Genomic DNA, 25432 nt, shown 5'->3' on the forward strand with positions numbered 1-25432 from the left:
CCAGGGCGTTCAAAGAAGCAGATGTGCGATCAGAGCGAGAGCAGCGCGAGCTGCCTGGTATGCATGCAGCCGAGATGCAAGGGGAGAGCCGGCGAAGCATCCTGCGAGGAGTCACAGCTCTCCCTGTGTGAAGATCCCCTCAAACACTCGTGCGCACACACACACACATGCACACACTCTCATTCACACACAGGACCCACCCACACACACACAGGCTACCTACACACAGTCGCGCCGACACATTTGCACCCAAATGACCAGAAAAACACATTTTTCTTTACACTTACTCGCAAAAAGTAACCAATGTAAATAAATGTGATCACATTTGAAAAGCTTGATTAAAAGGCAGCAAACTAGAGATTAAACTAATAATTGCCACGTCTCTCATTTCCAATAAAATGTGGAATGAAATGATAAGTGGTGTATTCTAGTAATTGTGATATATTTCATCAGCGTCAGGCATAAGAAATGATGGTCTAATTATTTCCAGTGTGGAGAGAGAAAGAAGCCACCGTGTCTCTGTCATAAATTTCCATTTTGTACACTACCCCCACCTCTCCCCCCATTCACACTCCTGCACACACACATTCACTCACTCACACACACACACACACACACTCCCTCTGCTGTCCCCTCTCCCACTCTTTTCCCTCTCTCCCCCAACTCAAGCCTCTCCTATCGGGCCTGCATGTCCGACCCGCACAGGGGGCCCCGGTCGGTAATTGCCCCGGTGACAACTGGAAATGATAGAATAATTGTCAGGAGAGGCGTCTGGGCTTTCTTTTTTTTTAATGGGGCAAGGGTGATTTAAGTATGCATGAATGGCACGGCGGCAGCGGTGAGGTGGCGAGAGAGGGAGAGGAGAGGGAGACTGGGGCGGGGGCTGGGTGTGGGGGGGGTGGCGGAGGGGGGAGCTGGCTTGTTTATGATGCCATCCCCCATAAACACAGCTGAAGTGATGACACAGATAGTGTTGCCTCTCCACGGGGTGACACCAGTCGACTTGCGGCCGTCGCTGCTAGACACCCTCGGCGGTGGTAGAGGCAAGCACTCTGTTCCCTGGTCAAGCTCTCTGGCACTCCTCACCTTCAGGTAAAAAAAAAAAAAAAAAAAAAAAAAGAGAGAGAGAGAGAGAGAAAAAAAAGTCAGGCTGACTCCATCCATCCATCCATCCATCTATCCATCCATCCATCATCCAACCATCCACCCATCAATCCTGTGTCATCCGTAGTCGACTCCAGGCTCTTGGCTGTGTTTAATGGTTGTGTTTTATTGCCGGGCTGTGTCTCCTCGCCTTCCCCCGCTGGTTCGTCCCACTGTGTAACCGTGCAGCCTCGGTCTGCAGGCTCTGTTAATCTGCTGCTTAATTAGCGCTGATGAATGGCTCAGTGTGTGCGCCCGCGCGCGTGCGTGCATGTGCGTAGGGCGCGCGCACCGCCGCGGCTTTGTGTTTGTGTGTCCGTTGCAAGGGCTGCGCGTGGCTGTGAACTCTCTCGCTGTGGTATGTTCTGCTCTTGCATTAGTTGGTTGGCGTTGCTGTGTTTTCCAGATGTTGCTGCTTGCTTGCTAAGCTAATCATTGATCATTAAAATCAGAGGACGGGGATTCAGCACCACGGTTAAACAGAAGAAAAGGGCACAGCCACTGTATAACCTTTCATAAGCGAATAACAATCAAATATTCATCAGCTGCAGATGTGTGTTTTGAGAGGGCAAAGCTTTTAAGTTGAAGTTTGACTTATTTGTTTTTCTCTCGTCTGTTGGTGTGGAGGGGGGGGGAATCCCAAACTCTTTGGAGCAGATGTTTAGTTTGAAGTGGAGAGGGGTCACAAGACTGATCATCGGTGAAGCACTAATTATCTTTATCAAAGGCGAGTGGGATAATTTGTTTACTTAAATATTGATGAGAGTGAGCCAGGCATGGTATTGGGCTATTGTGGGCATATTATTAACATTTCATAGGGCTTTGTGCAGGAATGCGAAAGGGACTCCTCTTCATAATTTAATACCCTAATGCATAATGAGCTATGTGATTAGTTCACATGGAGAATTGGCCAAACTCCATTTTGAAGGCAGATAATTTACATTGTTCTCCAGAGTCTGGCATATAATAGGTTCTTTAGCGCAATAAAATTAAATGCTACACATTTTATATTTCAGCTTACAAATCCCCCTGGCAATATCCAGTTTTGAGTCTTCTGTTGTTTTTTTTTTCTTCCTCTTTCCACGTCTGTCTGATTTTGTCATTTGAAAAAAAAAAAGAAAGAAAAAAAGTGGGGGAAATGAATTTTAAAATTGTTTAACTAAAACACATGTTTACCGGCATGTTTTATTTAGAATGCACACCGGCCAATTAACACCGTTCATTAGCGGAGCCGCGTTATTTGTTTTGAAAGTTTAACCAATCACTTTGTTATGCTAATTGTGATGTAATTTAATTTGAGTTCCCGTAATGATGATGCCGCTATTATCCACATAAATGATGCAGTTAAGCAGCACGGCCTCATTTGCATGTGCTTGAAGGGAGAGGGGGCTGAAAGGAGCCGGCTCCCGTATCACTCTGCTTTAATTTTCCACCTCTGTTCACTCCTGCCCTATGGGTCTTCCTGGCCTGTCGCTGGCTATTGATGATCAGCACTTTTATCTGAATTTTTTTTTTAATGACAAAGAGGCCTTTATTTGTCTGCTAACAGATTCCTAGAGCTGCAGAGTGGGGAAATTAAATAATGGAAATATGAGACCATTAAAAAATGCTGCTGATTATGTCTTGGTCGATGTATCAAACATTGAGTGAGCGACTGATTTCTGTGCCCCCACCACACACACACCTACACACACATGCACTTCTGATTTTTGGATGGTTGTGGGTGTGTGTGTGTGTGTGTGTGTGGGGGGGGGGGGGGGGGGGGGGGGGGGTTAGAGAGAGTGGCTTCTTGAATTTAATATTTCCATATCAAAGTGGTGCTTTGTTGGCAAGGGCTTAATTTTTAATCTGTTGATTCCATCATCATCTTTGGTCCGGACATTATTCAGATGCTGATTGAACAGACGGGTGCGTTTTCAAAATGGAGAGGTGCAGCGAGGGAGTGCGTGCTGTCAGCCAGCCTCTGTATATTTTTTGTAAAATCAATTTCTTAATCCTGAGAGGAGCAGGAGTGAGCCTTTCTTCTGCGCAGTTTTAAAGTCCCCAACCGGGCATGGAGAAAGTGTGACTAAGCCGGTGTTAAAGGCTGCCCATTATCTATTTTGTCGTGGGTTAGACTTTGGTAATGTTCCTGTGGAAAGATTATTTTTTCTCCTGACCATCCCCCCCCCCCCCCACCCCCCCCCCCCCCCTCCATGCTCCTAATTGGTTACATAAATCTTGTCTGGTATGAATGAGGAATGTTGCAGTGTTGTCAACTGCAATCTTCACCCTTATTTACCAATTCATTAAGATCTATCGATGCAGGACTGCTGAGGGGGAATGACAACATAAATCAGAGCTGGAGACATAATGGCCCTAATCAACCAGAAATAACTGGAAACGTCACAATGAGCTATGTCTCTGTGGCTGTGCCGGCCGCGGCTGGCTCCCCGCGCCTGTCCGCTGGATGTGCCGCGCCGTAGAGAGGACCGGAGAGTCAGGCCATCCAACTGTCATTAGCTCCTCTGATACCTCTCCTCTCCCCTCGACAAGGCGTCGGACCAGCGTAAAGGATTTGTCCATTTTCTCCTTTTTTGTTTTCCCCAGCTCTCGCTCCGTGTCAAAGCTGCTCAGTCCTGATCGCTTTAGTTCAGGGAGAGAATAAAACGTCTTTTTCTGAGTGGAGCACTTCCACGCATGAGGTCTATAAATACAGTTAGGTCGGAAGTACCCTGCGTTCATCAGCACGCACCTCCTCTGCTCTTGGTAAAGATGATTGGACGAGACAATGAGGCCTCCCCTCTTTATAGGTCAATTAGCCCTGATTAGGTGGGCCGAGTTAATTAATGGAATTGGCAAATATGCAAATGAGAGCCGACTGATCAGCTTTCGTCACTGTCTCGCTCGCCCACAGTGGCGGGGCTGTCTCCTGCTTCAGCAGAATGAGGTGCCTGATGGGTAACGCGTAAATGATATGGGACGAGCCTAAATGCAGGAGAAAACTAGTTTCTCTCCTCCTCTTCCTCTCTGTCCGTGAGGGGCGTGCTGCGCTACACTAAGACATTTAACAAGTGTGTGTTTACTGCTGTCGCTTTTTTTTTTTTTTGTCGGGCAAAGCAAATCGGATCAACCGCAAATTCAATTTCATCTTTCAATATTTTCTCCCCCTTTTTCACCGGCTGAGTCATTCTCGATTTTAATTTAGCATTTTGACGTCGGCCTCTCTTTTTTTTTTTTACGAGTAATTGGATAGCACATGTACAATAACTGTTTTGCCATTGTCACATTTCAGAGCTGGCTGTATTCATTTAAAATGAATTTGTATTAACATAGTATCATCACACTATTCATGAGTGCCTCTTGCGTTTGATTCTAAGGAGACATTGTGCAGATCGCACAATTGAACATGCACTTTACACACTTTCCTCTGGCTGTCTTTGTCATTTTTTTCCCCTCTCTGTACTCCACAAACACTGACTCTGACACACACTCGCACTCCATTTAGGGACACTTACACACTGTGGCAAGTAGTCTGTCTTTTATCTTATTCTGTCTCATCTCCTTATTGTAAATAGAAGAGAATTAAGTTCTGAACATTCTCGACTGAATGTCTCCTATCACAGAACTACGATTTATTGTCAGCTCAAATGAAGAATTGAAATGTGACTGAGGTTTTCTCAATGTAGGGCTCATTGGACAGGAGATAACCACATTTGATTCTGTTGCTTTGAATAATGTTAATCCCAAGAAAAAAAGCAAAGTCCATTATTCATATTCATCTCTTTTCATTTGGCCCCACTCCTGATTTTGTAAATATGATTTCTTCAGCCCCCTTTTTTCCAAAGCAATCTTTATTCGCCGGTGAACCACTTTTGAAATTCCTCTATCTGAGAGCAGAAACCATTACCATACACAGGTTTAGAAGAAGTAGTCATTAATGCTCTTTTATGGTGGCCCTTTAGTGCCAAAAAGGAAGCTTTTAATTCCAAGGCACGGCAGCCTGGTTTGCCTCCCTTAATCCGGGGGACTGGGTTTTGTCGAACGTCGCTTTCCAAGTGGTCGTTTTTCCATCTCTGACTCTCAAGTCACTCGCTTGAAGCTGAGGGCTGTAATAAACTGCTTGTGGTGTCGCTGTGCTGTGACAGCTCACAACCAGAAAAGATTACAGCACACACCCAAGTACAAACAAGCATGTGATCATAATCAAAGGCTCTCCGAAGGCATAAATTCATGGCTCCACTTGCACAAATTTGTGCTCCTGATGAAGTTGTTTTAAACTTTTTTTTTTTTTTTGCTTGCCATTATTTGCTCCGAGATTAAATTCATCATTTTAAAATGCACCATTTCTTCAGTCAGCACATACGTGGCATTTTGATTTATTAAGCAATCTGAAGTATTGAATATGTGAGCCCTTGCCCAGTTACTTCTTTATTTTGTATGCACAGTAACTTATGGCAATGATGAATTAATTTCACTCAAGCACAGAATCTGTGATTATTTTAAATGGTAACCATATCTCGACTCGATCACAGAGCTGTGAGGAGTCAGCAGACTGTGAAATGTAATTTCTATTATTTTTTTATTATTATTATTTTGATCTCGCGAACCAAAAGAATTCCAAGCAGCCACCTGAAATGTGAGCTGATAATGAATGGACGTCTGGGATCACAGATTTACCGGTCACTTTTTTTTTTTCTTCCTTTTTCTTCTTTGTCATCCTAATGAAAACATTATTTTTATTTTTTATTTTTTTTGCAACTCATGCATATAAAATGAGCGAATGGATCAGTGTTCCAGATAGAGACACAGTGGTGAACATCCTCACACTGAAAATGGATCGCCCAGAGACTCTGGAAGAAAACCAGTGTCAAGCCCGTTGTGTGTTAACAACGTAACGTGAGTGTGTGTGTGTTCGTGTGTGTGTGTGTGTGTGTGTGTGCGCTAAATTCCCCAGTGTTCCCCAGACAGTGTTGGAGCACCGCAGACAGCTGTGTATTCCCACTAGATGGATGGCCAGTGTCATAGTGTGTGTTTACTGCACATGATAGAGCGGGAGACAGGCCAGGTAATGAGGCTACATTAAGGGCTTTTAGAGCTCGCAAACAAAGATGGAGGGCTGCTTCTTTCCCCTTTAATGATAGGTGTGTGTATGTGAGAAAGAGAGAGAGTGCACGTGTGTGTGCGCAAGGCAATGAGAGGCTCAATTCTCCTTCCACCTTTGTCATGTCACTTCTCGGAAGAAAGAGGAGAAATTCTCCCAATCTCTGGGCCAAATGCGTCGTCAGGACCCTTTCTCAGATTCCGCACCTGATGGAGGAGACAGATTTGCGTAGCGCAGGATTCGAGAGTAAATATTTGCTCAAGCTGAAGAGGAATAGCAAGCAAGGGTATGGTTGCACAAGGAATGAGACAAAAGCTGGAGTTGGTCTGAAGCTTTGCAAATAAAGTGTCTGTCTGTCTATCTTTGCTTAACCAGGAAATGCCTTTCCCTCCATTGAGCCTCCACCTTAATAGAAATGTTGGAGCCATCAGCAATGGTTGGCAACAGTAAATGCAGAGAGCGCAGAGTTATCTCCGTCTCCCGCTATCTTTCCACCACCCCACAACCTAAACACTTCGTATCACTATCATCTTCCTTCCCAAAGCTATACATCTACAGAATTACCGGCGTATTATGAGGGCAATAACAGCCTTCCTCTCTGTTTCCGATCATGATAATAAGTGGTCTGGGTTCCCCCTCATTGGAAGATTATGGCTCGAGGAAATGGCATCAAATAGCGGGTGTGTTGAAATGCAGGACACTGGCAATTTATGGGATGTCAAACACACGTGCGGGCAAGCCGGCAGCCCTCACTCATGCGGCGTTCAAGATCAGAGCAAGGGCCCCGGTCAGCGCTGTCGCTGGGGGTGGTGCGGCTCCTTCCGACCCAGTTGGTTTAGGACAGGCTGAGCCGGGGTCAGGGCTGGTACCCCTCAGGGAGGGGGTACAGGGCACGGTGGTACACACGCATGCATATATACACACACAAATGCGGATACAAGCGTGCATATAGTCACACCCTGAGGTGCTGAGTATTTTCACATCTGTCTCTCTTGAGTATTGTGTGTGTGTGTGTGTGTGTGTGTGTGTGTGTGTGTGTGTGTGTGTGTGTGTGTGTGTGTGTGTGTGTGTGTGTGTGTGTGTGTGTGTGCGCGCGCCTGCGTCTATTTGTGACAGTTCCATCACCCCCACAGTCAGATCCACCGCTCAGTAGCCGGCTCATCATTGCAGCCTGGCTGTGTTTCTAATTGACATTCTAATTGGCAGATTTGAATGCCGCCTTTAGATGGCTAATTAATTTATCTCACCGCTGTCATTAAGGTTAAAGCACCATCTGATCTCTGCGAATATACTTTGCATACATCTGCATTATCATTATGTTGCAGTTAGACATATTGCTCAGACTTTATTTTGGAGGAGGGAGGGAAGATTAAGGCGGCGAGATTAAGCCGGGCGTTTGGTTTTTATAGTCTGTGTATTAAATTCAAATTATGTTTCCTGATTATTATTTTTTTATTTACTCCAGCTATGATGTGTGGTTTCTTTTATTTTGCCCCTTTTCTTTTAAAAATCTAATTTTTCATACATCAGCATTCACATATAAGCACACTCAAAGCAAATTTCATTGGTTTGTTAATATCAAAGCAGCAATTTTCCTCGGACTTCCTCAGCGGTTTGCATTGTGTTCAGATGTTATTAAAAATCCTTATTTCCTTGTCTCATATATCGTCCAAGTTTTCTGAACATCCATTGCGGGTCCAAGAAAGAAAGCCGGGGAAAAAAAAAAAAAAAAAAAAAAAAAAGGGGAGAGATCCAGGCTCCATTAGAATGTTCATAAAATTGTAGTAAAGGCAATCAGACAGTCTTTCTCTGAATATTTTAAACATCGGGCATGTAAAATTTATGCCTAATTTGAATACTTATTAGCCGGCTGATCTCGGCTGCAGCCTTGAGTTTCTTATGCTGAGATTCATCACCGGATTGGATGTCACATTGTGCCAGTCTCCCCCCCACCACCACCACCGCCACCTCCACCTTCCTCCCTCCCACTCACTCTTCTTTTCTCTCTCTTTCACTCTCATTCTTTTCATCTGTCTCTCTCCGTCACCCCCCACCCTCTCTGCTCCTCTCTCTCTCTCTCTCTCTCTCTCTCTCTCTCTCTCTCTGTCTGTCTTTTTCCCCGTGTGTCTCTCTCCATCAGTAGTGAGCGGTGTGGTGTTAAACAGGGGCCTGTTTGTTCACAAGCTCGCCTCGTCCTGGCCTCTTCCCTATTTACTTGTGTCCCGGGCAGCTGTCGCCCTGCTCTGTGTAACAGCTCAGCCCTGTTTGTTCTCCCTGCCTGGATCCTGTTTATCCTGGCTGTGGACATCCTTTAAGGCCTGTCCTGTATCTGCCCCTCGTCAAACACACACACACAAGCACACACACACAAACACATTGAAGGACATGTACACACTTCTATTAAAATAGTATTTACTGGCCAAAGAATACACACAGGACCCATGTAGGCTGGGCACAAATGCTCACAAAAATCATCATCCGTCCGTCTTTTGTTGCACCAGTGTTGCTTCTGTGGCATTAGGTTGCTGTTTTATATTTAAAGAAACTGTGAAAATATGTGTTTTTAAATGTAAAAGTGGCAAAACAGGAATTGGAATAATGGTGTGCCACCCAGCTTTCGAAAACAAACTTCCTCCACCAGGCAGTGATGTAGATTTTTTTTATCCTTTAAAACATTAATTGTCTCAAATGTTCTTCAAATTTCTTTTTTTTAAATATTAAGAATAATTAGTTTCCAAATGGAGCCAGCACAAGATCCGTAATTCCGGAGTGAATTTTTGGGTTTGCCGAGTGTCTTTTATTTATTGTGAGAGTGTCGACTGATGTTGGTGGGGCTCCTCTCTGCCCCAGTGAAGGTACAGAGCATTAAATGCGGGGGGAAATGATAAAACATTTATTACTGGAGAGAGAGGAGGTAATATGCATAATTTATGCTGTTTTTAGCACAATCATTAGTGATATTCGTGATAGATTTTTTTTCCCTTTTCTTCCCGTCCCTTTTCTCTCTCTTTCACCAGTTTTCCATACCTAATAGACGACGAGAGAATTAACTCAGAATCCTGTGTTTATTTACTGTTTTTGTCCACGTTGTAGATTTCCCACCACAAAGTTTGATTGCAGCTCAGTGTTGCTTTAATTGTTGGGAGAAGTGATGATTTTTTTCAGTGTCGCAAAATAAATTAGTATATGAGGTTTGATTAATGAAGGTAGGGCGGGGGGGGGCAATGAGTGACATATGAGCATCCTGCCTGTATGGAAGCCTGTGAGGCAGATTTTATTTAGCCACAGCAAAGATGACAAACCCATTATAGTGTTCATCACCAGCCCTGCACCATGTGATTGGGTGCCTCCCCCTTCTCCCCCTCCTCCTCCTCCTCCCCCCCCCGCCACCAAATTTTAATTTTGCATGATTAGCTTTGCGTCATTAGGCAACTTCATTCAGACGCGACACACACTAAAAATCTGACAGCTTCAAGACGGCAAATATTTTAGGAGTGCTTGCCTGTGCGTCTGTTTTTATGTCTGTGCAGCCTGGCTGTCCTAAAGTGCGAGGGAGATGTCGAGCATTAAGCACATGCTCGTTTGTGAATCATATTTGTTTAGGCTTATTTTTGTCTGAATTCCCCACAAATGTATTTTTATTGAAAACAGCAATGACAAAAAGAACTTTTTTCTGAAAGCCATATGCTTCGATTTATACCCAAATTTTAGTGGATATATATATATAAAAAAAAGAAAGCCACATTTAGGTACCCCTCCCATTTTAAATAGCACCAGGACATGCATCTCTTTGTATTGCTTCATTTACACAATGAATGCATAATTGCTCCTCCTGCATCCTCCCCCTCTTCTCCTTCCCCCCCTCCCTCTTCTTTAAATGCTTTAATTTGCAGAGGGGGACTGAGGGCTTGATAATGGAAGCATAAAAAAAAAAAAATAGGAGGGAAAAAAGGGGGGAATTGTAACAAGAAGAGCCCTAACCGGTGCCTCTTAATCACTTCTAGGTTTTAAATCATGATGATGCAGGAGTCGGCCACAGAGACAATAAGCAACAGTTCAATGAGTCAAAATGGAATGAGCACCCTAAGCAGCAGCCAATTAGAGGCTGGCAGTAGAGATGGGAGATCAAGCGCTGGTGACACGAGCAGCGAAGTAAGCACAGTCGAGCTGCTGCATCTGCAACAACAGCAGGTAAGTTGTGTTTCTCCCCCGTCTCGTCTCTCTGCCGCTCTCTCTCTCTCCCTCTCCCTCTCTCTCTCACTCTGTTTTCCCCTCGCTCTCCCACTCTGCTCTGCTCTCTTCTCAGGCAGCGTTGGGGTTTTCTGCATAGGCAGGAGGCACAGTGAAATATTATGTTGCCTTTTGTGTGTGTGTATGTGTTTTTTAGCACGTGGGGGGAGAAAACATTGTTGATATAATCGGCTGTTTGTGTTGTTGGTAAATTTTCGCGGTAGTTTGCTGTGCTCTCGGCGTGTTTCGCCTGAAGCTTTTTGCCTGTAGAGTGGTGAGAGTGTTTTTGCAGTGTTTCACTTGGTTATAGATTTTTGTTGGGATTTTTTTTTCACGTCGGCATTTCAATTGGTATTGTATAGCAGCCATGTGAGGCCATGTGTGAGAGAGTGTGCGTGCATGCAGGAGTGTGCGCGAGCGTGCGCGAGAAAGAGACTGACGGAGGAAGGGAAAGAATTTGTGTGTTGGAGCATCGTATGGACCCGTTTGGGTAGAGTGTGTGTGTGTCATGGCAGCGCTGTATCCACCAGAGGGCCTCCTAACTCGGCACTAGTTGGAGGCTCACACACAGATGCAGGCGCTCTAAGCACAGACCCACCAGCGGCACACAAACCTTTGACCGGGACACTTTTGAGAGGCTCATTTGTTCATTAGAAAGTAGTTGAGATTTTTTTTTAAACACACTTTCTCATAATTTTCTCCCTTTTCCTTTCCGTCTGTTATTTGTTATATTGGTTGCACCGAATTGTTTCGGTTGGAGGCACTTCGAAGTAATCCCAAATCTTTAACTTTTCCTTCTCCACACCCATGTTTTATTGTGCTGGTTCTATTCTTCTCAGTCAGAGCAAGTTGAGGGTGCATGAACTGCAAGTGGGCGGCAGAGGGGGGGGGGGGGCTAGAGTTGTGAAAGTCAGTCGCCAGCAGAGTAAAGGAGTCAAGTGTCTCTCGTGTCTTTTCACGGTGAATGATGGCTTTGACAGTTCGCCAAAAGAGCAGTGGGAGACGAGGTCAGAGGGCCACGCTTTGGGGTGGATGGGGGACAACGCCGCAGGTTCGTAACGATGCGTGCTGTCCTTTTTGTTCGATGGGAATTTTCATGCAAGCGTGTATCCATGTGCACGCGTGCTTCAGGAGGCAGCTGAAAGCCTGTGGTCAGTTCGGTCAGGGCAAGTGCAATAGATGGTGATTCTGTGTGTGTGTGTGTGGGGGGGGGGGGTTAAAAAAAGAAGCATGTCCTGCAGCCACCCCTCCCTCAGCGCCACCTCTTCCATCCCCCACCCTCCATCCTCCATTCACAGGACAACACCAGTGGTCGTGCCGGTGGCAGCATAGCACTGTGGCCTTACCCCCCATTTATCACCACTCTGCCACTCCTCCTATACACACACACACACACACACACACGCACGCACACACACACACACACACACACACACACACACACACACCTGATTGGGGTCAGTTCTCTCCTTCTCTGTCATCACTCTTTTACATTTGAAGGTATTGGGTAGAGGGCTGCTTCCTATCTGTCTCTGCAGATGGAGAGCAGGATAAGAAGATCCTGTTTAACTGTTGTGTCGTAGTGCATCACGTCGCTCCACAAAGCAGAGGGATCTGCAATGAAGGAACTGTTTTTCAGCGCTTTTATGTTCGATTTTATTTCACAGTTTTTTAATAGCAATTCGTCGAAGATGGTGTTAAAACAAAAAGCAGAAATAAGGAATCGTTTTAACTGATGTGTGCAATATTTTCTGACTTTTTAAGTAAAACATTTAGAGGTCTAATTTGAGACATATTTGGATGAAGTGTACGAACGCGTGCATGTCAGTGTAAACTCTACGTCTAAAAACAGGGCCACAGCACTGAGAGGGAGAAAAGCTACGTAAGCATAAAGTGTCTAGTTAAGTGTCTGAGATGGACGTACGGCTAAGAGCTTCGTGGTGGTGGTGGGTGGGTGGGGGTTGGGGGTGGGGGTGTATGACAGTGTGCGCCTTGTAAAGAGGCCAGCCCAGGCCTTCTCCCAGCCCAGAGACAGACACATTGAAATGAGCAGTCCAGCTAACAGGTCTCTGGAGGCTTTTAAAACAGGGGCCTTGTGCTGTTAACTTCACACACACTTCCTGTGGCGGGCTCACCCTGCATCCCTTCGGAGAGGAGAGGGCGATAGACGGAGGTTTTTTTTTTCTTTCTTTCTTTTTTAAATGCGTTTGTTAGCACAGAGCTGTTTTGCAGTTGTACATCTGAAGTAGGTGATGCGAGTGACACAATGCAACGCCTGCACAGTGTGTGTGTGTGAAGCATCCATCTGTGTGGTCATCTAGGCATATATATTCATGCGTCCATCCATGCTTGCACTTCTTTTTTTTTTTTTTTCTTTTCCACCTGTGTGCAGCTAAAAAATTCCAGTCCACGTCTGCTCTGAGTCCATTTTGAGGGAAGGCTGGTGGGTGTAATTTTCCACCCATATTTGGAATGACATTGAGTGGTCCGGTGGGTATAGAAGCTCCAGTCTCTCATCATGCTGCTAGGGGGATGATTAATAATAAGCACTGATGAATTCTCCACTGTCCCTGTGGGTTCTGCCATTACCTAGCAGCTCCAAAATACCACCTGCAGCTATAATAGAAAAGCAGCATCTTAAGGTCTTGTCGCCTTAGATTCGGCCAAAGGCTTGTAGGACACAGATCAAGACCAAGTTACACAGGAGGAATTTTTCCATATTCAAATATTGATAGTTTTTCCCCCTTTCTGCACAAATCATGCACTTATTTATATTTGATTGCAAATCCTGCATACAGTCTATATTGTTCATGCAGGTCAGTGCGTTCAGTGTGAAAGCTCCATGTTATCTGTGCATCTGAATAATAAGTACTGTGTCACAATTGAATTTTCAACCCCTAATTTCTGTCCGGGTTTCATCACCCCCCCATTCCCAAGGTTGTCTAAATAGACCTAATTTGATTTGAGATCACAGATTAGATACCCACTGTATCTGATTGCAATTTGCCAGCTGCAGATATGTATCAGAGCAAATGATGAATGTTGCACAGCCCTAATTGCTATGCTAAAATGATCAGTATAAAAGCTCCAGAGTTAAAAAAAAAAAAAAAAGTGCTGAGCTTATATTACCAATCAATTTATCATTGACCATCGTCAGGCTTATGTTTTAATATTAGATGCTGCTGTGTATGTACATGGAAGCAATGCATTGATCTTTGGATCTATACCATAATGTCCCATAATGACGCTGTTAGTTGATTACAGTGGTCTGTGGACTTAATCCTGCCAGGGTTATCAGTGGGATTGATGAGCCAATACGCAAGGCTACTGCCCACCCCCCCGCCCCCCCCCCCCAACTGACTTCCACCACGACTGCTGCTGCTTCACTGGAGTGTATTGATATTCAGAGCAAGATTGAGGCCCTGGTTTATCTGCTGTGGCCGGGCCAGTCGTTTTAACCTCTGGATCGCCGTGGGGACAACCTTCTGTCAGTGCAGCCCACGACTCATCCAGATCACTGACTCATTAAGCTTAATCACAATGGGGGGATCTGCTGTTGGCTGTTTATTTCATGTATGTTTTTCATGTGAGCGGTGCACTCGTTTTGATTAAATTGACTTTTGCACAAAAATGTGCAGTTTACAAGAGTGTTGTGGCGGTCTCCATGTCGGTAAACTGGTCAGGTGTGCATTTGCTGTGTTCTCCCGGAGCACGTGATGCAGCGCAATGCAAACGAGCCAACCCCATTTAAATGACTGCAGCATTCTGACATAAATTACAATAAGTGCGCCGAGGTGCCATCTTACTTCTAGGCTACCCCTGTCGCTACACGAGAGTTAGGCAGTGGTCCAACTTGAGAGTGACAGCAATTAACCTGCCTTCCTCGCTGTTTAGCTGGAGGAAATGGAAGGGATGAGAAATCTGACAGCAAGTGATGGGTAATATTTAGGGTTTAGGGGCAAATGAAATTCTCCCCAAAATGAAAGTCATTAGGGAGAAAGTTACCCCACAGACAAAGGACAAAATGACAGTGTGTGTGTGTGTGTGTGTGTGTTTGTGCATGTGTGTGTGCACGCTCAGTTGACAGACTCGACTCCCTCATACAACAACTCGGGTTTGTTGTTTAGTGTCGGTAAATGCTTAAAATACTGACACACAGCGTTCACCTCCCATCACCTCTCACAAACAAGCCTCAAGCATCTTTCTCTCTCTGCCCTTCACCTGCTTCTCTCACACACACACACACACACACACACACACACACACACACACACACCTAAGATGCAAATCTGGGCTTTGCCCTTGAGCATAATTTAAAGGCCTAATCACCCAGACTGTCCCTTTGGATGGAAAAGGGAAGGAGGGAGGGAGCGAGGGAGGGAGCGTGGATGGTGTCTCTCATTTGCACCCTGACACAAAGAAGCTCATTAGGTTTATCTTTCAGGCCTGAGATTGCCCCACTCAACTGTGTAAATAAGACACTGGCCCTGGCCTGACGCATCAATCACCTCTCAGGACAGGAGACAGACCTCGCCTGAAATATGAACGATTTCATAAAGGAGCCTTTTGTGAAGCATCGTCATCTGTGCGAAGATAAGCTTCCTCTGCAAAGGCTGGAGGAGCATTAGGGAAGCGGCGTGTACTGTATGTCTTTGTAAAATGATTTCCCCTTTTCAGTGAAAAGGCAGCTCTTCCCTGGCAATCCTCATGTCTGACTTATTTACAATAAGAGCCATCCTTCTTTTTATTTCGGGCCTGGCTATTGCAGACAGTCCCCACAGAATAGTACATACAGGCCTGTGACATATAGGCCTGTAGTTCCCCCCTTTGCGATGACACTAAAGATATAGGGTGTGAATGACAGCATAGCTACTGTTTGCTCACCCTTCCCCAGACAAAACACAGTATTATTCTATTATCTATCTAGACGCCACCTCTTCCTCCTCCTCTCCCATTCTCCAACCCCCCCCCCCCCCCCCCCCCCATCTCATTCTTCAGCTCCTCAAAACCTGGGCTGTCCATCTATGTTTAAGACACATTACATGTGGCCTCCTGGAATTTACAGTGGCGCTCTCCCAGTAACTCCATTTCGCACAGGAGTCCCCCGAGAGCGCGGCGAAATGTCAAGCTGCAAGGCTTGAAAGAGAGCCGAGGAGAAAGGGACAGAGAGAGCAAGCGAAGCGGAGGATGAGGCAGATAGACAGAGTGAAGTCTGCTGGAAATAAACACTTATGGGTATTTTTATGCTCAAGCAGTTGGGAGCTAAGGAGGAAGCGGTGCGGTCTACAGGTCGAAGGGCGGCACAGGTGGGAAAAAAACACACTGCGCTGCATGTATGTGTGTGCATGCCGGATATCAGATCAATACCACAGAGGTCACTTGCTGTGAAAAGCTTTTTTTGCTCAGAAGAAATTGAATATAAAGTAAATCAGAAACCACATGTGCTTCAACATTTTCATATATTTTAATGGCAAAGATAAATTCGCTCAATGGAAGCCATCATTCTTTTTTCACCTGGCACATTTTCTCTTTACTTTCTTTTCCTGCGCAGTGCATTAGCCCGGTGATAAGTGAACCAGGCCAGGGCTAACCACCTCAGTGTAAATAAGAGGCAGCCATTCAGCGGCACACACTGTGGCCGGTCGTCCTACAGTCTCTAGCCAAACTCATACAGGCCAGGATCAATGGCCACTTCACAACTCATTTCCTTTTACGCCTCCCTAACTGCCCCGCTCCAGCTCTGGGAAATAAATGGCACTGGATCTATAAGTCCACTCACACAAACACCTATACGCAGACATGCATACACACTCGCCACAAATACACACTCGCACATTCTCCGAGTGGACTGAGCAATTGCTTCGGCTCAATACCCTGCACAATAATTTATTTGCAAACTGCCTCGGTGCTGAATGGCGTATCATCTTTCGTGGCCTCACAATCGAAAACAGGCATTCTGTCATTGTTTGTTGCCACTCCCCTGTCGTCGGCTTAAACAGAGTACCAGTCGTTAATATGGCAGGGTGGAGTGTTACTGTCACCCGCAGCCTGGAAACATACATGTAAATGGCTCTGTTTGCCTCTAATGTGGAGTTAACAGGAGGATAGAGAAAACTGGTGCATGTGTGTGTGGAAGGAGGGTGCTTTCCAATGCATGCAAGGTAACGCATTTCTGTCTGCTTTTTTTCTGTAAATGCCCCCCCCCCCCCCCCAAAAAAAAAGGCAAGTGGCTTATAGTCATTTGATAGGCCACGACACCGCTATCCATTTAACAGAGCTTAAAAATCCTACATATGCATATGCCGGGGTGTCTTAAGCTGACAACCAAAAGACAGGATTTGCTAGAAGGCAGCTTTGGAGTGTTGTGAATTTAACAAGCATGTCTAGTATTACAGTTCCTCTCCGCTTTAGCCATGAATAGTAACAAATCAGACTCTGAAACGCATGCCTGATGGTTTGTTGTGTGTACCCCTTCCTCCCCTTCTCTAACTAATATTAAAATGACTTCAAATCTGGTTAAGAAGCTGACTAGCAAAACACAGGAGCATCTTTACTGTCGCCGTCGCTCTCGTTCTCTAATGCGCCCGGAATCAGGGCTCCAGGTATCATCACAGTTTTTTTTCTTGTGTGTTGCACTTGTTAACACTCTCTGCTGCTGCGATTACCTTCATCCCTGACCCATTTCTGAATATATAAATGGCTCCAGCCTTCTCCCAAGTTGTTTGTAGTTGTAACGCTACCAGGCTGCGAGAGGAGTGGGCGGGGGGATGCTCTTTGCGCATTGCCTCCAAACACTGTATACATATGTAAGAGAGCCAGCCGGGCTCTCAGTCCTCTCCTCTTCACAGCTTTTCATACAAATGCAGTAAATAAGCTCAGGCCGTGGGGAATTGAAGGCTCCGAACAGGCGAACTGACTGACATGTCACTTAGCGCTGGCTTTGGCTCTCCTCACTGCAGGCTTTAGAAGTGAAGCTGCTGAGTTTTCCAGTATATCAGCCAAGGTCGGGTCGTCATGTGGCTGTCAAGGTGGACTGACATCTGTATCATTTACAACTTCATAACGCCGTCAGGCATATTAGCTATATATATAATGTGGGCAAACAGTTTGGCATGTATAGATTTATGAAAGAAGAAATGCACTCATGCTATGGGAGGGTGATCTGAACTGGTTTCGGGCAGATAGAATTAGATGTACTCCAGTTCTGAGGTTAATGATGGAAGTCACACCAGGAATCCATCGCAGCAGAGACAGACAGGCCCGCCTCTCTCCAGCCTATGTGGGCGCTCAAACAGCCTGCCATTCCTCATCAAGTCCTAACCGCTGCTTATTTACCCACGCTGGGGGACTTAACTCACACGAATTGATCAGCGATAGCACTGGAAAGCTGCTTGTTCCACCCTGATAAAAGTGACGCCCATGAGCATATGCAGAACATGCTTTGCGGGCTCAGCGCAGCACTTCAAGCTCCACTAGACACTAAGCTGATATTGGTTTCACGCTTGAGTCCATGGTGCAAAAATCTTCCAATTGAAACTGGGAGATTTGATTGTTTCTGCATATGCATTTATCAGAAGTTTACATGATAAATATACATTAGCCCAGTGGCTTGGCCATGCGTGGTATTGTTTCAGTGATGCTATTCTTCATGCATTCCCTCTCACCTGTTTGGACTTCATCATCCAATTCAGTGTGAACCCGATAATCATAATTTGCACGAAAACTTCAAATGGATTTGCAGGAGTTTTGTGCATCGTTAGTCTTTCCCAGAATTTGTGTCGCTGAGAGGAAATACTTCTTTGTTGGCACAAGTTTCAAATGTGTGAGGAGAGAATCCCTTTCAAAGTCAATGAAAGCTGTTTTCCTTTTCACTCTCTCCATAGCCTTTGTGTTAGCAGTGTGCCAACCAGTCTGTGCCTGCACCATGACATAATTCTCAGACTCAGAAGTTGAGGTCCCCACAAAGCGAGCCCCATCCCCCTCCTGGCTTAGTCCTGACTTAATTTTGTAATGCCTTCACAGTCCTAAATGATATGTAATTTATCTTTCATACAAATTTCAGCTAGAGGTTTTATTTTTTTAATAACCTCTGTAATTGTTCTGTCCTTGTATTGAGTGCTATGAAGGGAGTGATCATGCTTTTGGCACATTTATCAAAGCCCAAAGAAAAAAAAAAAAACTGCAGAAAGGAGGCCCTTTTCTCACATAGCCGGACTAAGTGTGCGACAGAGTGATAAATTTTCTTGTTAGGAGAAATTACATCCACTAACTTGAGCTACTTCAGCATGAAATTGAAAAAGAAGCATTTCTTGTGAATTTCCATTCTTGATTCAATGAAAGATGTAGATTAGCCCTTTGGAAAAGGGCGGGGAACGAGAACGAAACTAAAGAAGTATGACTCTGCTCCCGCTTGCTTGCTCTTAGAAGCGTGATATAGGATGCTGCTGGAAAAAAGGCTTTGTTTATGGAAGGAAGGCTCAGTCAGGCTGGTGGCAGCTTAGAGGAAAAAAAAAATGTTTAACATCTCTCTCTCTCTCTTTTGTGTTTGTGTGTATATGCGATATACATTTATGCATTCACGCACAAACCTTATTCATTTCGCCTTTTTTATCACTGGGGCTCTCCTTGCCTCTTTGCCTACCTTACCTGAGCAGTCTGCGCTCATGATAGCTCCATCTCTTTCTCACTTTTCACACACACGCACACACACACACACACACACACACACACACACACACACACACACACACACACACACACACACACACACACACACACACACACACACACACACATTTCACCAGCTCAGTCTTTCAGCCCGTTCTGGTGAGGGTAGCGGTGGGGGGTGTGCAACACTGATTGATAGACACTGGGTGTCAGAGTGGAAGGCAGATAACTATATCTTCTACAGGACATTTAAAGGTCAAACACACAGCGCTGTAATTGGAATATTCACAAGACAACTACCAAGGTACAATGCAGGATGGAGGGAAGACAGAGAGGAGGAGCTGCAAAGGAAAAGATCGGTGTTACATAAGCAAAGGGGGGGGGGGGTAATCCATTGGCCTTCCACGGGCAGGAGTAAGTGTGGGGTTCATAGGCCGACTCATCACCCTCAACTGGGAGCTAATGGGGAGACAAAGTGGTCACATAAACTTGCATAAACTACAGTTGAGCTGAAAAAAAACACATAATCATTGAAGCTCAAAATAGATGAACACAGTAGAAAATTTGCCGTTTACAGCTTTGTTAGGTGTGTCACTGCAGCTGCAGGACAGCTGCAGGGTTCGCCACGCAGCGGGTGAGGCGCGCTCATTCACAGCTAAGGTCATGGCGCTCTCTCATCGACCCCAGAGCCGGATAGCACTCAGACTCAGCACTGAACCTGAGCTCTGCAGGACCAGACACACAGACACTCATACTATTGACCCGCAACAGCAGAGCCCCCAAGACGGGATCTGATGCACACACATGCACCCGCATATAGATGGCATGGTCGTGCTGGTGCGCATGCACAGACGCAGTGTGCATTTTGAACAACAGCTGCCCCTTTCTGGCTCAATTTGGTTGGCATAAAGATGGATGACGGCGACACGAAGAAGCTTTCCTGTTTTCCCAAATCATTGTTTGGTGTTGGCTTTGAGTGTATATGATGTGTTCATGCTGTGTGTGTCTTTATCAGCGGTTTATTGGAGGGTAAACGCACTTAAATGAAGTTTACCTTCCCAGGATGCAGCAGCCTTTTATTTACCACCAAAGCCCCGCTCCTTATGTTTGTTCATGTGCCTCGTATGCACACATCTGCGTTCGTACATTCTCACCAGCATCCATCAGTATTGGCATCCTGCACAACACAGGCTGCTTGTTCTCCGGTGCCACAGTCACATTGCTAGTCGCCTCTGGCCATGTTTTTTGGATTGGGAGCCTCTTAATCAGTTCTTGTCAACAAAGACAGACACAAGCACCATGAGAAACAACTTCATTCTGCGCCTGAGCCTCTGACAAGAATGATGAGGAAACCTTAGCTGGCGCTGAAATGCAGCTGTGTACAAGCTCACAGGGTAGCTGCGGCAGGCTTGTTTTTTTATATAGTGTCATATCAACAGCGTGTTGCAGGATGTTCAGATTGTCTGCGTACAGTTTATAAGTAGCTAAGACTTTTGAGCTCTTCCTCCAATCTCATGATCCCAGTATTTCCATTGGGCTCAGCCCCTTTTTCCAAATGAACTATGGCTGGCCTGGAAGCAACATTTGATATCAGGTATTCATCCAGCTGTGTGACCTCCACTCGCCTGGAACTGCGAAAAGGAGAGGGATCATAATCACCTGAAGAGGAAATCAAGCGCTTCAGGGCAGAGAAAGAGTGTGTAATCGAGAGAGAATGTGTGTATTTGTGTTTTTTTTTGTGTGTGTGTGTGTGGCTGCAGGCTCGTGGAGGGGCTGCACAGTTGAACACTCATGCTTCATGCCAGCTTTGCTTTTTGCAAAGAGAATACTTGACCTCGCGCATGCACGCACATACACACACTCACTGTCCACGTCAAACAAACACACGCTCTCCCTTCTTCCACCCACACAAATACCTCTTCTCTCTCTCTCTCTGCCTCTCTGTTTTTCTTCCTCTCTGTCCTCTTTGTGATAGTATATTGTGGTAGCTCTCTGTTGTCGGGCTCTAAAGGACTTTCCTAAGAGCAGCAGTAGATAAAGAGCGGAGCTGAATGGGCCTGCTGTCACCTTATCTAAATGTAGCGGGTACAGCACAGGTCACAGTAAAGACTTTGCTGGAGCCACCAGCAGCGAGAGAGAGAGAGGGGGAAAAGGGGTGTTGTGGGGCCAATTGAATTTCATAGGAGATGAAGACAATGGCCCGAAGAATGGCTGCAGACATCTGGATGACTAAGAGCTAATAAGCAAGAATTTAGCATGCAAATCCATGTCACATCAGATATTATGGTCCAACTTTCAAGCCTGATAGAAATTGTCAAAATGCGTTTTTGCACTCTGACAAAGACGGTCCTTGTTTCAAATTCAACCTCAGTTTGGGGGTTCAGCTTGAAGGTAGCTGCAAACAATTACTCCCCCTCGCTAGAACACATATATCACTATATTTGCACAGAATATCCATGGCGATAACAGCAGGAGGTGGGATGCCAGTGAATCTTAGCGGCTGCGGTGACCGACGGCAGACCGCGCTCTTTGTTATTGCTGGCACGGGCCTCCCAGCGTCTCAGCAGGCGCATATGTATCGGCGCATATGCTCCCTTCAACTCCCTCTCACAGACATAAACACACACACTTTATCTGTGATGAGCAAAGCAGGCCCATGTTTTGTCTTCGTTAGTGGAAAAATAAGTGTGAGGTTACACAATGAAGCAAGACAGCCCTCCTGAGCCGCCACCACCGCCACTCTTCCCTCCTATACGAGCTTTCTTCCTGGGGTAGGAGCGAGCAAATTCATCTCGTCAATCCTCCCGGGAGGGTGTAGCTATGCAGCTCTGTTTACTGTGGCAGAAAGTTAATATAAATTTTCATCAGTGGGGGAAGTTTACACATATGATTCTATTTGTCCTTCATTATTAGCACCTGAGTCTGGGGCTGGGTAGGCATAATTGTCTACAGACACAGGCCAAATAGATGCAAGGGAAAGGCAAATAAGCACACCCCAAAATAATTTGATGCTTGTGTGTTACAATCCTCCACCCTAGGAATTCTTAATCTAGAGAATCAATAAACAAGGGGTGAGAGATGTGGGAGAGAGGGGGAAGAAAGACAGAAGGATGAGGGGAAGAAATGAATAATGTGATATGAGTGGGGGAGGGAGCGGAGAGAGAAGTGGAGTTGAATTCAAAGTGCAGTGAAGAGGTGGAAGAGAGCGAGTGATCAATATGGACTTATTATCCACTTTGGAAAAAAAGAGAGCACAACAACAACAAAAGGCAGATTTTCATTGTTTGGATGAAGCGCTTCATACGTAGGGCCAGAGGAAGCTGAAGAAGCTGAAAAATCCTGAGATAGAGATAGCAGAGCAGGACACAGAAGCCCATTGTTCTGCTGGATAGTTTTACCTCCATCCTGAGGCCCAGGCAGATTCTCCATGGACCTCTCCCTCCTTCCCTCCCTCTCTCTCCCTCCCTCCCTTGTTCACTGCGCACTGTTGATTTATTGAGTCATACATTAAAATGCTCATTACTCCTACATACTTTCCAAAATCTCTTTTTCTCCAGTCTATCTCCCACTCCAGTTTCTCATGAAAGCACCGTTTGAGAATCCGTAGGTTTCTGTTTTTTTGGAGCGCTGCATTTCGGTGGCCCGCTTGCCACCATCGCAGCAGTTATTGGAGCCAGATGATCCACATTTTGGGAATAAGGAGGGAGCCTGGGTGGACCTTAGGAGTGACGGGGAAGTTGCAAGCACCGTGGCTGATTTTGACTTGTTTGCATATTTGTCAGTCAAGCAAATATCTGCTGCAGTGCCCCCTTTTTTTAGCCTAAATATGTTTTGGTAGTACAACTTTCAGCAGTGCCATTGGGGTTGCAGTGGGGTACTTGCTAAAGAGCCAAAATGCTACTAATAGGCATGCTAACAAGCGACTAGTTAATGGTGAACATATGTGTCTTAAAGTGTTACCAAAAATCCAATCTTGTCACATTGCAACAAGCTTTTTGACAACATTTGCATGTGTTTATTTATATTCCCGCGTCTCCTCCAGCTGCTATCAACGCCTGCAACTGCTGTTCAAAAAGACTTGTGATTTAGTATTTCCCTTCCAAGCGCTCCACCAAGCAGAGGCGACCGGCTCCAGGTGTGCATTGTGCTCTGTGTGGGCTTTGTGGAGGCGATAAGGGAACTGAATCTGCAGCCATTGTTGAGGCACCGGCGTGCCATCACCAGTTCTGACCTTTAGAAAAGGATAGGAGTCTTTCTGCTCTCTGCCGGCTGAGTTACTTAAGGTGAATGAGATCAGTGGCGACCACAGAAGCCCGCACGCATCAAGCGTTGATCCCATCCCAAACAAAAATTGTAGTAGCTGCATGAGCGTTCCAAGCATCGTCACATAAAGTTCTCGCCCGTACTTGAGTAATCATATTGCTCTTTGCTCCACCTTCATCGTCCAATCTCAGGTATTAGCTCTAATAGACACTCTCAAATCTCAGTGCCACCCAGCTGCATCCACCCTCTGATTCCTGCACAGACTGTTTAGAGCTTCCACTGTTACCAACTCCGCTCCCTGGTCACACTTTGCTTGTTTTCACAAACTCAGGCCCCACTTTTGTATTCAGACATTGCATGGGGCATCTTATCCCCCCCCCCTTCTCATTTGTCTATCCTCTCCAGCCAGCCCCTCCAAATCCGTATCCATCCATCCATCTGCCCTGAATCCACTTATATAAGAAGATAGGGTGTAAATATTTTGGTGTGGAGTGTCAGCGCATATCTCCCCCACCAGCGGGGCGACTGCCTCAGTCCAATCAGCCATGTTTGTTTGTTCAGCTTAAACTGTTTGTGCCTTGTTTTCCGTGGCGTGCGACTCTCTCCGGCTTGATAAAGTGTCACACTTTTTCTTTTTTGCCTCTCTTTTTTTTTTTTTTTCCTTCCCTCCTCCTTCTGTGTCTGCGTTTCCTGGAAGCGAAGATAGATAAGCCTGGTGGTGTGGTGCTGTGTGTGTGTGTGTGTGTGTGTGTGTGTGTGTGTGTGTGTGTGTGTGTGTGTGTGGGAGTTGTCAAAGCTGTCAGCATGACTGGAGCTGTTCTGGCCGACAGCCTAGTGTTGAACAGCAGCCCTTTCCTCCCTGAAACAAACACACACATGCATACACACAAAACATCTGTTCTGCACACCGCACTGAGCCTGTGTTATGGTGATGCAAGCCATTTCTTATTGATCAGCAATTGACACGCCGTGTTTACAGCTGCTTTCTGGAACATCCTGGAGAGGCCACGGCGCTGCGAACACGCACCTGTTGAGGGCAGCCTATTTCATACCCGTGTCGTCATTCCAATATCTGCCATATCCCCTAATAACAACAACCCCCAATGTGACCCAAGCCAGGAAGTGATCTGCACTGTCCAAACACAATGTCACAGCCCCTCACATATATCCAATTCCAATGTCATGGCTGCGTATCGTGCAGTCTCCAGGTGGATTTGAAAGAGAGACATTCTTGGCGGATGGCTTATTTCTTCCCCCTCGCCGCCACACACAATAAGCTGAAGATTTGTAATGGTTTGGCCCAGTATTGCCTGCGCCTGCTAATGTATTTCATGCTTGTTTAAGATCTTTGCATGCTCCTTACAAAGGTGCATTGTGATAGGTGTTCCTTATTACCCTGTTCTGTATGGTGTCTAAACACTGGGGCTGCGAGAGTGGAGGATCGTGGGAGGGGAGGGATGAATGGACGGCTGATATGTTTTTTCTTTTTTCTTTTTTTTTCCAGCTCCCCCTCTCTGTCAGTCTCTTCTCACTCTCTCCTTTTCTCCCTCTCCAGTGATCTCTGCATGCCTATTAATGTAGCAGAGGAATGCCTGTGTAAACATTCTTGTTTCTCAGTCCCTTTCGCATAATAGTTGCCTGTATCGCCTTTCTCCTGACCCCACTATCTGAAACCAATTACACCAGATCCATTTGGGCTGAATCTTATTTTCATAAGGATCCCCATGTCGCGGTCTTGGTCACTCTGTGTGTTATTTTCCCTCCTCTTGTTTTTTTCCTCTTTTCCAACCTCAGTGATGGATATCAACATCAAATATGCCTCTGAGTGCCTTGTTATTTATATAGCAGGGTCTGGCTCTCCCCCTGTCTCTCCCTCTCTCTCTCTCTCTCTCTCTCTCTCTCCCTCCCCCCTCTCTTTCTGGCTCGCTCTCTCATTCTGAAGAATGTGTCACATTGTGCTGTTTATACAATGTGTGCATTAATAGACCAGGGATGTCATTTTTTCTTGCATAGCAACCCAGGTTAAATAGACGGTGCGCCTGCACT

The 25432-nt window shown here is 45.7% G+C and overlaps 1 protein-coding gene across 4 annotated transcripts in view; it reads left to right on the forward strand.

Moving 5' to 3' along the window:
• foxp2 (forkhead box P2) overlaps positions 1–25432 on the forward strand; it is an 89550-nt gene that overhangs the window by 21966 nt on the left and 42152 nt on the right. For 3 of the 4 annotated variants that reach the window (XM_070992008.1, XM_070992011.1, XM_070992010.1), the window contains one exon: positions 10231–10417. The exons of the other annotated variant lie outside the window; for it this stretch is intronic. In XM_070992008.1, the coding sequence (XP_070848109.1) occupies positions 10241–10417 (177 nt within the window). In that variant the 5' untranslated portion in view covers positions 10231–10240. The remainder of the gene's footprint in view (positions 1–10230; positions 10418–25432) is intronic. 4 annotated transcript variants of the gene reach the window in all.

Source organism: Chaetodon trifascialis, chromosome 22 (assembly GCF_039877785.1).
Source record: "Chaetodon trifascialis isolate fChaTrf1 chromosome 22, fChaTrf1.hap1, whole genome shotgun sequence".
Lineage (NCBI taxonomy): Eukaryota > Metazoa > Chordata > Actinopteri > Chaetodontiformes > Chaetodontidae > Chaetodon > Chaetodon trifascialis.